Source organism: Bombina bombina, chromosome 9 (genome assembly GCF_027579735.1).
Source record: "Bombina bombina isolate aBomBom1 chromosome 9, aBomBom1.pri, whole genome shotgun sequence".
Classification (NCBI taxonomy): Eukaryota; Metazoa; Chordata; class Amphibia; order Anura; family Bombinatoridae; genus Bombina; species Bombina bombina.
The window spans coordinates 254,848,087-254,862,622 of NC_069507.1; the positions used below are offsets into that span (position 1 = coordinate 254,848,087).

Here is a 14,536-nt window from a genome sequence, read left to right on the forward strand (position 1 = left end):
ATAAAACCTTGTTGAATAAACATTTTCTTAAGGTAACCCCTCTAATTTTTTATCCATAGGATCTGAAAAAGCACAGCTATCCTCCACCGGGATAGTGGTACGCCTTAGCTAAAGTAGAAACTGCTCCCTCCACCTTAGGGACCGTTTGCCATAAGTCCGTGTGGTGGCGTCTATTGGAAACATCTTTCTAAATATTGGAGGGGGTGAGAACGGCACACCGGGTCTATCCCACTCCTTAGTAACAATTTCAGTTAATCTCTTAGGTATAGGAAAAACGTCAGTACTCGCCTGGTACCGCAAAGTATTTATCCAACCTACACAATTTTCTCTGGTATTGCAACAGCGTTACAATCGTTGAGAGCTGCTAAGACCTCCCCTAGTAATACACGGAGGTTTTCCAATTTAAATTTAAAATTTGAAATATCTGAATCCAATCTGTTTGGATCAGAACCGTCACCTACAGAATGAAGCTCTCCGTCCTCATGCTCTGCAAGCTGTGACGCAGTATCAGACATGGCCCTAGAATTATCAGCGCACTCTGTTCTCACCCCAGAGTGATCACGCTTGCCTCTTAGTTCTGGTAATTTAGCCAAAACTTCAGTCATAACAGTAGCCATATCTTGTAATGTTATCTGTAATGGCTGCCCAGATGTACTAGGCGCCATAATATCACGCACCTCCCGGGCGGGAGATGCAGGTACTGACACGTGAGGCGAGTTAGTCGGCATAACTCTCCCCTCGCTGTTTGGTGAAATTTGTTCAATTTGTACAGATTGGCTTTTATTTAAGGTAGCATCAATACAGTTAGTACATAAATTTCTATTGGGCTCCACCTTGGCATTGGAACAAATGACACAGGTATCTTCCTCTGAATCAGACATGTTTAACACACTAGCAATAAACATGCAACTCGGTTACAATTTTATTTAATAAAAACGTACTGTGCCTCAAGAAGCACTAAACGATTAAATGACAGTTGAAATAATGAACTGAAAAACAGTTATAGCATCACTCTTAACAAACAACACAACTTTTTAGCAAAGGTTTGTTCCCATTAGTAAAATAACACTAATTAAATTTTAAACAACGTTTTAAATCACAGTCACTATATAAGTCTCACAGCTCTGCTGAGAGAATCTACCTCCCTTCAAAGAAGTTTGAAGACCCCTGAGTTCTGTTAGAGATGAACCGGATCATGCAGAAAAACTGACTGGAAATTTTTGATGCGTAGCAAAGAGCGCCAAAAACGGCCCCTCCCTCTCACACACAGCAGTGAGAGAGAAACGAAACTGTCATAATTAACACAAGCAAACTGCCAAGTGGAAAATAATGCCCAAATACTTATTCACTCAGTACCTCATTAATGCAAACGATTCTACATTCCAGCAAAAACGTTTAACATGAAAAATACCTAATAAAAGGTTTAATGTACTTTTACAGAGTAATTCCGGTGAAATACCATCCCCAGAATACTAAAGTGTAGAGTATACATACATGTTCATTATAACGGTATGGCAGGATTTTTTTCATCAATTCCATTCAGAAAATAACAACTGCGACATACCTCAATGCAGATTCAACTGCCCGCTGTCCCCTGATCTGAAGCTTTTACCTCCCTCAGATGGCCGAGAAACAGCAATATGATCTTAACTACTCCGGTTAAAATCATAAGAAAAACTCTGGTAGATTCTTCTTCAAACTCTGCCAGAGAGGTAATAACACGCTCCGGTGCTATTGTAAAATAACAAACTTTTGATTGAAGTTCTAAAAACTAAGTATAATCACCATAGTCCTCTCACACCTCCTATCTAGTCTTTGGGTGCAAGAGAATGACTGGAGGTGACGTAGAGGGGAGGAGCTATATAGCAACTCTGCTGGGTGAATCCTCTTGCACTTCCTGTAGGGGAGCAGATAATATCCCAGAAGTAATGATGACCCGTGGACTGATCACACATAACAGAAGAAATAATGATTATTTTGACTTGATCCTTACATACTAAAAGCTGCTTTCATTAATATTCACAGTTCTGGTGCCATAACCTGTCGTTACACAATCTTTCCTCTCTGTCTAGTGATTCTAAATGAGCAGTTTCCAATCACCTGGAACTATTCCTGACAACAGCGTCTGCTTAAAAAGTCCTGCTAATTAAATCTACCAGTAACATAGCCGGGCTTTATGTGCAATGGCCTTTACTTATTAAAAGGTTGGATGTGATATACAAATATATTCTACATTTTCCCCACAGTCTGACAGTTGTGTTTCTAAGAGAGCTTTTTCATTTCACTTTTACATTTTCAGTTTCTCATTTCTTTTCCATCTTTAGTTTTAAACAATGATGCCTAATGGTTTGCACGTCAATGCCATTAACTGTACAGTGCAGGTCTGTAAAATTGTGCATTTGCTGATTCATTTCTAAGCACAGTGAAAAGCACAATGCACTTCCTGTGAAGGTCTATATAGCACTTGTGGGGTACAATAAATCACTTGGGGTATCATGTTAAATATAATGTGATAAAATGATAATTAGCAGCCGCACAGAAGATACTCCCCTGCCTCTTGGCACACCCTTACCTGGCCTGCTGCTCCTTGCGTTTCTGGGTCAGGTATTTCTTCTTCACGTTCTGAAGCTCATTGGCCAGCCTCTCAATTTCATACTTGTACTCCTGACTCTGAGACTCGTACATGTTAAGTTCTGATGACAAAGCCTATAATGCAGTTTAAAGAACATTTAGACTATGGCACCTTTCTGGTTCACCAATTCATGCCATTACTTAGTGAGCCTATATTTACGTTCAAGTGAGCTAAAACGCGTAAGACATCTTGCTGGGTTTATATAATGACCTCTGCACTATGTGTAATTTTTAACAATCCTTTTAATAAAATTGGGGATTTTTTTATTTTGAGAAACTGAATTTTTTGTTTTTAATATTTAGTTAATTCATATGTTGTGATAGTTTTGGGCATTACCCTCCCCATTGATGGAGTTACATCTATGTCTACTTGCCTTTAGCTGTTTGGTCTTTTCCCGCAATGTTTGCTGGTAGATTTGTAGCTGCTCAGCGGCTTCTGGGCCTGGTTGTCGGGCGAGAATGTGCTTCAGCTCCACATACAGCTTTTCTTTCTCCTGTTCGGAAGGAAGCACACAAACGTTAAAATCAGGGTTATTCCACCAAATATTGATTTCTGAACTCTTCAAATTAAAACATTATTATTATGTTGTTTAAAAATGAATATGAATTTGTTTTCTTTGCATTATTCGAGGTCTGAAAACACTGCATCTTTTTTGTTATTTTGACCAGTTGTTATTTTCTGCAAATAAATGCTCTAAATGACAATATTTTTATTTGGAATTTTGTAAAATATTTTCAGTAGTTTATAGAATAAAACAGAAATGTTCATTTTACTCAAACACATAACTATAAATAGTAAAACCAGAGAAAACGATAATTTTGCAGTGATCTCTAAAAAATTTTCCAGTGCTGTATATTATATTACTGCATCTCCCAACTCCAAGTATATAGAATAAGTTTTTTTAATCTACAATCTACAGCTTTCATGCATCTTGACATGCTCTCCACCTGTCTTTCACATTGCTGATGGGTGACTTTAATACCACTCCAGGCGCACAAAATCCAAGCAGCTCAGCTTTCTTTGATGGCTTGTGACCATCCATCTTTCTCTTCATCACATTCAAGAGTTTTTCAATGGGGTTCAGGTCTGGAGATTGGGCTGTCCATGACAGGGTCTTGATCTTGTGGTCCTCCATCCACACCTTGATAGACCTGGCTGTGTAGCATGGAGCAGTGTCCTGCTGGAAAAAAAACAATCCTCAGGTTGGGAAACATTGTCAGAGCAGAAGGAAGCAAGTTTTATTCCAGGTTAACCTTGTATGTGCCTTGATTCATGTGTACTTCACAAAGATAAATCTTCCTGATTCCAGCCTTGCTGTAGCACTACCAGATCATCACCGATCCTCCACCAAATTTCCCAGTGGGTGTGAGACACCGTAGATTGTAGGCCCCTCCAGGTCTCCGTCTAACCATTAGAAGACCATGTGTTGTGCAAAGCAGAAAATTGTACTCATCAGAGACGATGACCTTACTCCAGTCCTCAACGTTCCAATCTTTATGGTAATTTGCAAACCTCAGCCTTCTTTGCTTCTCATTGATGAAGGGCTTTTTTCTAGCTTTGCACAACTTCAGACCTGCCCCTAAAAGTCTGTTTCGAACAGTCCTCACCGGTTCACCACAGCTGCCACTTGTCATTCTTTTTGTAGGTCACCTAATGTCATCCTACATTTGTTGAGTGACATTGAAATAAGTTGGTCGGTTGTTTTCAACCTTTGCCAGTCTGTAGCTTTGTTGTCCCCAATGTCTGCTGCTTGACCTGGTTCTTATGAACCGCCAGTAAATAGGAGAAAGAGAGAGGGATAATTGTACCTTATTTTGGTCAAAATTCAAAGGGTTAATTATCAGTGCTTGTATTAGCTGGCCCTAGAATTTTAGAGTCTTAGGCAATCATATACAAGTTTATGTACAAAAAATGCAAATAGAGTTTCACAAGGTCTTTTAATCGCTTACTCAGTTTTCAATTTATAACACTGATTCTGTCTAAATGTTGTAGTCAGTATAACTTTAATTGTAGCCCCCGCTATAGAAGGGGCTTTTTTCAGCCTAGCGTCTTACACACAGCTCTGTCCATCACATGTTTTAGCAACAGCATTACATGAATTTAGGAGATATCAGTTATTAGACCTAAGCTGTTACTGCTAGCAGGAAATCCATTAGAACGGATTCTTATATGTATTATTATATGTATTATATATGTAACATTACTGTAGCTGTATACCTTAGCAGAGACATTACTGTAGCTGTATACCTTAGCAGAGACATTACTGTAGCTGTATACCTTAGCAGAGACATTACTGTAGCTGTATACCTTAGCAGAGACATTACTGTAGCTGTATACCTTAGCAGAGACATTACTGTAGCTGTATACCTTAGCAGAGACATTACTGTAGCTGTATACCTTAGCAGAGACATTACTGTAGCTGTATACCTTAGCAGAGACATTACTGTAGCTGTATACCTTAGCAGAGACATTACTGTAGCTGTATACCTTAGCAGAGACATTACTGTAGCTGTATACCTTAGCAGAGACATTACTGTAGCTGTATACCTTAGCAGAGACATTACTGTAGCTGTATACCTTAGCAGAGACATTACTGTAGCTGTATACCTTAGCAGAGACATTACTGTAGCTGTATACCTTAGCAGAGACATTACTGTAGCTGTATACCTTAGCAGAGACATTACTGTAGCTGTATACCTTAGCAGAGACATTACTGTAGCTGTATACCTTAGCAGAGACATTACTCAGTGATTGCAGGGTATAATACCTTACGCAAAGCTGATAACCGAACTGCTTGGTATAACAATAAATGGCAATACCTTATGAGAGGGTAACGTTACATTGGCTTCTGACAGCAATTGTATCAGATACTGTTATTCTGGCTCACTATGGTCACCATTATTATCAAATGAATTATCATACTGAGTTTAAGTTACTTTTAACTGTGTGTGCGTGTACAGTCCGGTTGGACTTATTTGCTATTTTTCTAATAAAGTTATCTTGTATGAATGTTTGAGAATTTAAAGACAATGTTTTCTTTGCCTATACCTTTATACATATACACTATTAGAGTCTGGCAATCTGCTCTTCTTACAACTCTATGTGCATGTTTTGTACACAAAATACAAGTGCTGCTTTGACGTGCTTGTGCACGCTTTCCCCATAGACATCAATGGGGAGAGAGTGTTAGAAAAAAAACACCTGCGATCGCGAAATGAAAAGCTCCGTAACGCAGCACCATTGATGTCTATGGGGAAAAAAGTATGTTTTAACCTAACACCCTAACATAAACCCCATGTCTAAACACCCCTACTTAATAAATAAGATTTGATTCAGCTGATCACCTAATCAGTAATTCATTAAGTAGAATAAGGTTCCCTGTGTTGGAATTTAACAGACACAGAGGGGCCGATTTATCATCGGTCTGCCTGGCATGATCAGCTCAGCATGCGCTGTCGGCATTTATCATTGCACAAGCAGTTCACAAGAATTGGCCGCTAGAAGGAGGTGTCAATCAGCCCGATTATATGAGATCACGCGGATTGATGTCTGCAGTCTCAGAACAGGCGGACCAGTTAAGGAGCAGCGGTCTTAAGACTGCTGTTTCCGGCGAGCCTGTAGTCTTGCGTGAAAACAGGGGCCATTCAGCCCTTGATAAATCGGCCCCAGACACTGAAAAGGAATGGCTGCCAAACATGTAGAGATGCTGATTTAATAAAACAATTGGGGGCCGAATTATAAATGTCTGTCCGACATGATACCGCTGAATGATTGCACAATCAGTTCTGGTGAACTGCTTGTGCAATGCTGCCCCCTGCAGATTCCGCTAGCAGGGGGTGTCAATCACCCCAATCGTATTGGATCAGGTTGATTGCTGTCCGCCACTCAGACCAGGCAGACCAGTTATGGAGTAGCGGTCTTAAGACTGCTGCTTCATAACTGCTGTTTCCGGCAAGCCCTCAGGCTCGTGTGAAAACAGGGGCATCAAGGGCCGTTTGGACCTTGATACATCGGCCCCTTGGAGTGGTCTCTTAATTTTTTCCAGAGCTGTATATATATAAATAAATATATATCATACATATATGAAACCCACTTCGTAATTGTATGATTCATGCTTTATGGTGACTGCTAGATAAAACACTGGTGCTATTAGCTGGTCTCTCCTTAGTAATATACATCGTTTTAGAGATACTCTTTGAACAAATGTTCTTTCAGAAGATAATGCATTTTTGTAGAACACCACTAAATGCACAAGTAAGCGGCACATCAGGGTAACATTTGGCTGCTGAACAATAGATGAGTAGATCGCTATTCATGCCAGCTTTTTCCTCAATAGCTATCTCTGATAAATGTGTTGGGAGAGCATATATTTATTTTCCGTACTTCCTGTTCCAGTCAATCGAAATCGCTTCGTATGTGAGATGGTTCTACAGTGTAAAAATGTTTTTTGCAATGGAACGACACAAGCAAACAAAGCAAACATCCAGCGATTTCCTGACATTAAGTGTAGTATTACACCATTCTTCTCTAACAATATGGTTAAACTGATTTGTAAGTTTAAGTGACATACAAATAGGTATTGTCATTGGTGTCGCATATCCAGAGTGTCTTTTTTTATGGCTCTAAGGAATATGTTGGTGCTTATTAGAAACAGCAGAATAATAAATAATAATAGTTCTACATTAATACTTTATGCTTTTCAATTACATGCAAGGCAGCCAATAAAGACCGAATTACTGCCAAAAATTCCATTAATTAATTGTTCTGCTACGAATGTGGTTTATTGCACAATACAAAATGCACCTCTGCTTTTATAGTAAGCACTAATATAGCATTTTATTTTTCAGCCAAATAAAATCTCCTATAAGATTTTTTGTTTCACAAATCAAGTTTGGTTTTGAAATTTAGCCTTGATTTCCATAGCTATACGTTTAATGCAAGATACATAACAACAAAAACGTAAGCAGATCGGTACACAACTGATCCATCTAGTGGAACGGATCCTAAAAGTGATGTCCGATAAAAATACATCCGGCATCAAAATGTGGCTCAAAATCTTAAAATTAAAATGTCAACTTTGTCAAAAGGAAAACTGAAATACTGTGAGTTATAACAGCAGAACCTTAACAATAGTGAATAGATAACAAAACTGACCGCAAAAAACAATCTTTTAACATTCTGTATATGGAACAGAACTTAAAGGGACAGTAAATTCAAAATTAAACTTTCATGATGCAGATAGAGCATGTCATTTTAAACAACTTTTCAATTTACTTCTATTATCTAACTTGCTTCCTTCTCTTGTTATTCTTTGTTGAAAAGCATACCTAGGTAGGCTAAGGTGCAGCAGTGCACTACTGGGAGCTAGCAGCTGATTGGTGTCTGCACATATATGCCTCTTGTCATTAGCTCAACCAATGTGTTCAGCTAGCTCACAGTAGTGAATTGCTGCTCCTTCTACAAAGGATACCAAAAGAATGAAACAAATTTGATAATAAAAGTAAATGTTTAAATTTGAATGCTCTATCTGAAACTTGACAGAAAACAAATTGGGTTTTATGTCCCTTTAAAGGAAGACAGTACTGAAACATTTCCTGTCATCCATATGTAGCATTTAACCGTTATTGACAAGCCTGGGTAATTGCGATACAGCTGTGTATTATTGTACTATAGCTTGCACATAACTCCTGCAGCTAACACCCGGTAGTGCATTGTAATCACGAGGATACCTAGGTATGCTTTACAACAAAGGAGCCAGCACTCACCAGCTAACACCCGGTAGTGCATTGCTGCTCATGAGGGTACCTATGTATGCTTTTCAACAAAGGAGCCAGCACTCACCAGCTAACACCCTGTAGTGCATTGCTGCTCATGAGGATACCTAGGTATGCTTTAAACAAAGGAGTCAGCACTCACCAGCTAACACCCAGTAGTGCATTGCTGCTCATGAGGATACCTAGGTATGCTTTTCAACAAAGGAGCCAGCACTCACCAGCTAACACCCGGTAGTGCATTGCTGCTCATGAGGATACCTAGGTATGCTTTTCAACAAAGGAGACAGCACTCACCAGCTAACACCCTGTAGTGCATTGCTACTCATGAGGATACCTAGGTATGCTTTTCAACAAAGGAGCTAGCACTCACCAGCTTACACCCAGTAGTGCATTGCTGCTCATGAGGATACCTAGGTATGCTTTTCAACAAAGGAGTCAGCACTCACCAGCTAACACCCAGTAGTGCATTACTGCTCATGAGGATACCTAGGTATGCTTTTCAACAAAGGAGTCAGCACTCACCAGCTAACACCCAGTAGTGCATTGCTGCTCATAAGGATACCTAGGTATGCTTTACAACAAAGGAGCCAGCACTCACCAGATAACACCCAGTAGTGCATTACTGCTCATGAGGATACCTAGGTATGCTTTCAACAAAGGAGCCAGCACTCACCAGATAACACCCAGTAGTGCATTACTGCTCATGAGGATACCTAGGTATGCTTTTACAACAAAGGAGCCAGCACTCACCAGATAACACCCAGTAGTGCATTACTGCTCATGAGGATACCTAGGTATGCTTTTCAACAAAGGAGTCAGCACTCACCAGCTAACACCCAGTAGTGCATTACTGCTCATGAGGATACCTAGGTATGCTTTTCAACAAAGGAGCTGGCACTCACCAGCTAACACCCAGTAGTGCATTGCTGCTCATGAGGATACCTAGGTATGCTTTTCAACAAAGGAGCCAGCACTCACCAGCTAACACCCAGTAGTGCATTGCTGCTCATGAGGATACCTAGGTATGCTTTTCAACAAAGGAGTCAGCACTCACCAGCTTACACCCAGTAGTGCATTGCTGCTCATGAGGATACCTAGGTATGCTTTTCAACAAAGGAGTCAGCACTCACCAGCTAACACCCAGTAGTGCATTGCTTCTCATGAGAATACCTAGGTATGCTTTTCAACAAAGGAGTCAGCACTCACCAGCTAACACCCAGTAGTGCATTGCTGCTCATGAGAATACCTAGGTATGCTTTTAAACAAAGGAGCTAGCACTCACCAGCTTACACCCAGTAGTGCATTGCTGCTCATAAGGATACCTAGGTATGCTTTTCAACAAAGGAGCTAGCACTCACCAGCTTACACCCAGTAGTGCATTGCTGCTCATGAGGATACCTAAGTATGCTTTTCAACAAAGGAGCTAGCACTCACCAGCTTACACCCAGTAGTGCATTGCTGCTCATAAGGATACCTAGGTATGCTTTTCAACAAAGGAGCTAGCACTCACCAGCTTACACCCAGTAGTGCATTACTGCTCATTAGGATACCTAGGTATGCTTTACAACAAAGGAGTCAGCACTCACCAGCTAACACCCAGTAATGCATTACTACTCATGAGGATACCTAGGTATGCTTTTTAACAAAGGAGTCAGCACTCACCAGCTAACACTCGGTAGTGCATTGTTGCTCATGAGGATACCTAGGTATGCTTTTCAACAAATGAGAACAAAGCTAATTTAATAATAGAAGTACATTAAAAAGTATTTTTGAAATATCATGCTCTATCTGAACCCTGAAAGCAAATGCCCCTTTAAACTACTTCACAGTATCAGCTGTGAACGTTGTACTAATGCTCATTGGCTTATAGATACAGCTAATTCTCAATGAGTATTAACAGAAAGTACCTATCAACCAATAAAAAGGAAGTAGTTATCAACCAATGGTTATTAGAAAAAACTGATTATCAGCCAATGAGCATTAGCTGTTGATGAGCCAATGAGGATTCACAGAAAGAACCTGTCAACCAATAAACAGGAAGTACTTATCTTCCAACGATGATTAAAGGGACATGAAGTCCAATATTTTTCTTTCATGATTCAGATAGAGAATACAATTGTTATCAACTTTCCAATTTACTTATATTATCTCATTTGCTTTGTTCTCTTGATATAATTTGTTGAATAGGATACCTAGATAGGACCAGGAGCTGCTGGTTGGTGACTGCACATATATGCCTCATCTTATTGGTTCAACCAATATGTTTATTCCTCTTTCTTTAACAAAGGATAACAAGAGAATAAAGCAAATTAGATACCAGAAGTAAATTGGAACGTTGCTTAGAATGGTATTCTCTATCGGAATCATTAAAAAAATGGGTTTCATGTCCTTTTAACAAAGACTGCCTTTCAGCCAATGAGGATTAAGAGGAACTGTCTATGAGCCAATGAGGATTATCAGGAAGTACCTTTCAGCCAATGAGAATAAGCATGAACAGATACAGCTCTATTAGATTCAGTTTAAAAAAATGTACTTCATTATTTTTCATGAACCCCCCCCCCCCACTAAATACTGCTCCTTCAAATGAGTGAGATATTTCTTCTGCAATATCTCTGTAGATTAGAGTTAGTTCCCTGAATCATTACATCAGAATCATAATGTAGATTCGCCTACGTCTCCAGTTAAATATCCTACTTGGGCACAGTACATTTGTATTTACCTGGCCCTGTGTCTTTTTTAGGAAATATTATTATTTGTGTGTTTAATGGCTATAGATTTATATGCAGCCCTTAAGGCTACTAAAATATTGATCTGCACAGCCCATGTGTTAGGACTTTGGCAATCACTGCTGTCGATGAATATAATATTTGCCAATGAGCCCCAAAGGCGTTGCAAACGCACCCTAAAGAGCTAGAGATTTCATTATCAGGCATTGCAGGAAGGAGCTAAATGTAACGCCATCCATATGTGCTGGAGACAAAAGGGTATCAGCATGTTTCTTGGACAACTGCAGAGTGCAGAGGGAATAGCTTGGCAGACTGCGCACTTACAGTGTGATTACACAGTAGATTGCCAATAAACATCCAGAAAAACCAAGTGACGCTCTTGGGATCAGAGCGATTTATCATGGAAAGGTAATAAAATGCTCAGAATTACCCAAACGCAGAAGAGGAATCTGCTGTGATGTTTGGTGGGGAAACAGAATAATAGAGAGTGCGGCAAATAAAGACTTTTAAAGGGCATCAAAGTAGCGCCAAGTTGTATAAAACCTAAGTCTGTTATTCAAACAGGGTTGTGGGACACAAAAACACAATAGCGCACAAACACAGAGCAAGACCCCAGGGCAGCCCCCTATTCCGTGCCTGTGACAGCCAAACAAACAAGCAGCACAGAAAAAGAGCTTGAAAGAAAGAATAGACCTCGGCAACAGCTCCCAGGCCAGTGATTCAGTGGAGACATCGTGTTCATTTCTTCATCTAATCCTCGATGCCCAGTCTGCTGCTAGACTGCCGGCTCAGCTGATAACCACTCAATGGGACGCTGTGGGGCTTTGATTAAAAGGTTTTTGTATTTTATGTTAGTTGGATGTGGTAAAAAAAAAATGACTTTCTGAGCAGAGTGGATTAACGGTATTGTAAGAACAATAGAGGCAGCAGACCTTGCTAACAGACGGGAGAGAACTATGTGATAAAATACGTTGTCTTAATAGGAGGAGGGGGCTGGAGAGAGAGCGACAATGAAAAATAATATAGCAGTAAAAAAGCATGAAAATGAATCAAAGGAAACAGAAGAAGTAATATGGACACGAATGTACGGTCAGTAAATAAATCACATGGAACACGGTAGAGATAATGAATGACTATTCTGTTTCCTTTGATTCATTTTCATGCATCTAGCTGTATGATATGAAGCAGGTAAGTATATTCCCCTAAAAAAAGAGGCCGATAATAATGAAAAAGCCAGTTGTGTCTGCACATATCTTTCTTAAGTAAAAGTTTAATTCATTCTCTGGATTAGCGATGAGGAATCTGTTGGCGCTCTACAAATAACCAATAATAATAATAATATCTATAAGGAATATATCCCAGGAATTTGCATTCACTCAAGCAAAAACAGAATTTATGCTTACCTGATAAATTACTTTCTCTTACAGGTGTATTCAGTCCACGGATTCATCCTTACTTGTGGGATATTCTCAATCCCTGCAGGAAGTGGCAAAGAGAGCACACAGCAAAGCTGTCCATATAGCTCCCCTCAGGCTCCGCCCCCCCCAGTCATTCGACCGACGGTTAGGAGAAAAAGGAGAACCATAGGGTGCAGTGGTGACTGTAGTTATTGTAAATTAAATTTGAACCTGACTTAAATATCAGGGCGGGCCGTGGACTGAATACACCTGTAAGAGAAAGTAATTTATCAGGTAAGCATAAATTCTGTTTTCTCTTACTTGGTGTATTCAGTCCACGGATTCATCCTTACTTGTGGGATACCAATACCAAAGCAATAGGACACAGATGAAGGGAGGGAACAAGTCAGGTAACCTAAACGGAAGGCACCATTGCTTGCAAAACCTTTCTCCCAAAAATAGCCTCCGCAGAAGCAAAAGTATCGAATTTATAACATTTGGCGAATGTATGCAGTAAAGACTAAGTCGCTGCCTTACAAATCTGTTCAACAGAAGCATTCTTGAAAGCCCATGTGGAAGCCACAGCTCTGGTGGAATGAGCTGTAATTCGTTCAGGAGGCTGCTTACCAGCAGTCTCATAAGCCAATCGGATGATGCTTTTCAGCCAGAAGGAAAGAGAGGTAGCAGTCGCTTTCTGACCTCTCCTCTTACCAGAATACACAACAAACAAGGATGATGTTTGTCTGAAGGGAGGGAACCCTTGTGAGCGGGGACAGAGAACTCTTTTCTACGTTCACCTTCCACCTGTGAGACCTTAGAAAGGCCAGAACGATGTCCGTATGAGCCTTGGCTCTGTGAAAGGACGACGCCTGTATTAATATCTCGTCTAGGTAAGGTGCTACTGCAATGCCCAGCGGTCTTAGAACCGCTAGAAGGGACCCTAGCACCTTTGTGAAAATTCTGGGAGCGGTGGCCAACCCAAAAGGAAGGGCCACGAACTGGTAATGTTTGTCCAGAAAGGCGAACCTTAGGAACTGATGGTGATCTTTGTGGATAGGAATATGTAGGTACGCATCCTTTAGATCCACGGTAGTCATATATTGACCTTCCTGGATCATCGGCAAGATTGTCCGAATGGTTTCCTTCTTGAAAGACGGAACTCTGAGGAATTTGTTTAGAATTTTTAGATCCAGGATTGGCCTGAAAGTTCCTTCCTTTTTGGGAACTACGAACAGGTTTGAGTAAAAGCCCAGTCCTTGTTCTGCAATTGGAACTGGGTGTATCACTCCCATTTTTAGTAGATCTTCTACACAGCGTAAGAACGCCTGTTTCTTTGTTTGGTCTGAAGACAAACGAGAAATGTGGAACCTTCCCCTTGGGGGAGAATCCTTGAATTCTAGAAGATACCCCTGAGCAACTATTTCCAATGCCCAGGGATCCGGAACGTCTCTTGCCCAAGCCTGAGCAAAGAGAGAAAGTCTGCCCCCTACCAGATCCGATCCCGGATCGGAGGCTACCCCTTCATGCTGTCTTGGTAGCAGGAGCAGGCTTCTTGGCCTGTTTACCCTTATTCCAGCCCTGCAAGGGTTTCCAGGTTGCTTTGGGCTGGGAAGCGTTATCTTGTTTTGCGACAGCAGAGGTTGTAGCAGGTCCGCTCCTGAAGTTGCGAAAGGAGCGAAAATTTGCCTTGTTTTTGGCCTTAAACGGCCTATCTTTTGGAAGGGCATCTTTGCCCCCAGTGATATCTGAAATAATTTCTTCCAGCTCAGGGCCGAAAAGGGTCTTCCCCTTGAAGGGAATATTTAACAGTTTTGTTTTGGACGACACATCCGCCGACCATGATTTGAGCCAAAGCGCTCTTCGCGCCATGATGGCAAAACCTGAGTTTTTCGCCGCTAGTTTAGCTAACTGTAGAGCGGCATCAGTGATAAAAGAATTAGCCAGCTTTAGAGCATGAATTCTATCCATGACCTCGTCGTATGAAGTCTCCCTCTGGAGCGACTCCTC

At 40.7% G+C, this 14,536-nt stretch overlaps 1 protein-coding gene across 1 annotated transcript in view; it reads right to left on the reverse strand.

The window, feature by feature from the left end:
* Positions 1 to 2,571: 2,571 nt before the first annotated feature.
* LOC128640537 (cilia- and flagella-associated protein 58) overlaps positions 2,572 to 14,536 on the reverse strand; it is a gene marked incomplete at its 3' end in the record, with an annotated part of 133,285 nt that continues 121,320 nt past the window's right edge. Inside the window, 2 exon segments of the mRNA XM_053693009.1 lie at positions 2,572 to 2,706; positions 3,006 to 3,125. Of these exon segments, the coding sequence (XP_053548984.1) occupies positions 2,572 to 2,706; positions 3,006 to 3,125 (255 nt within the window).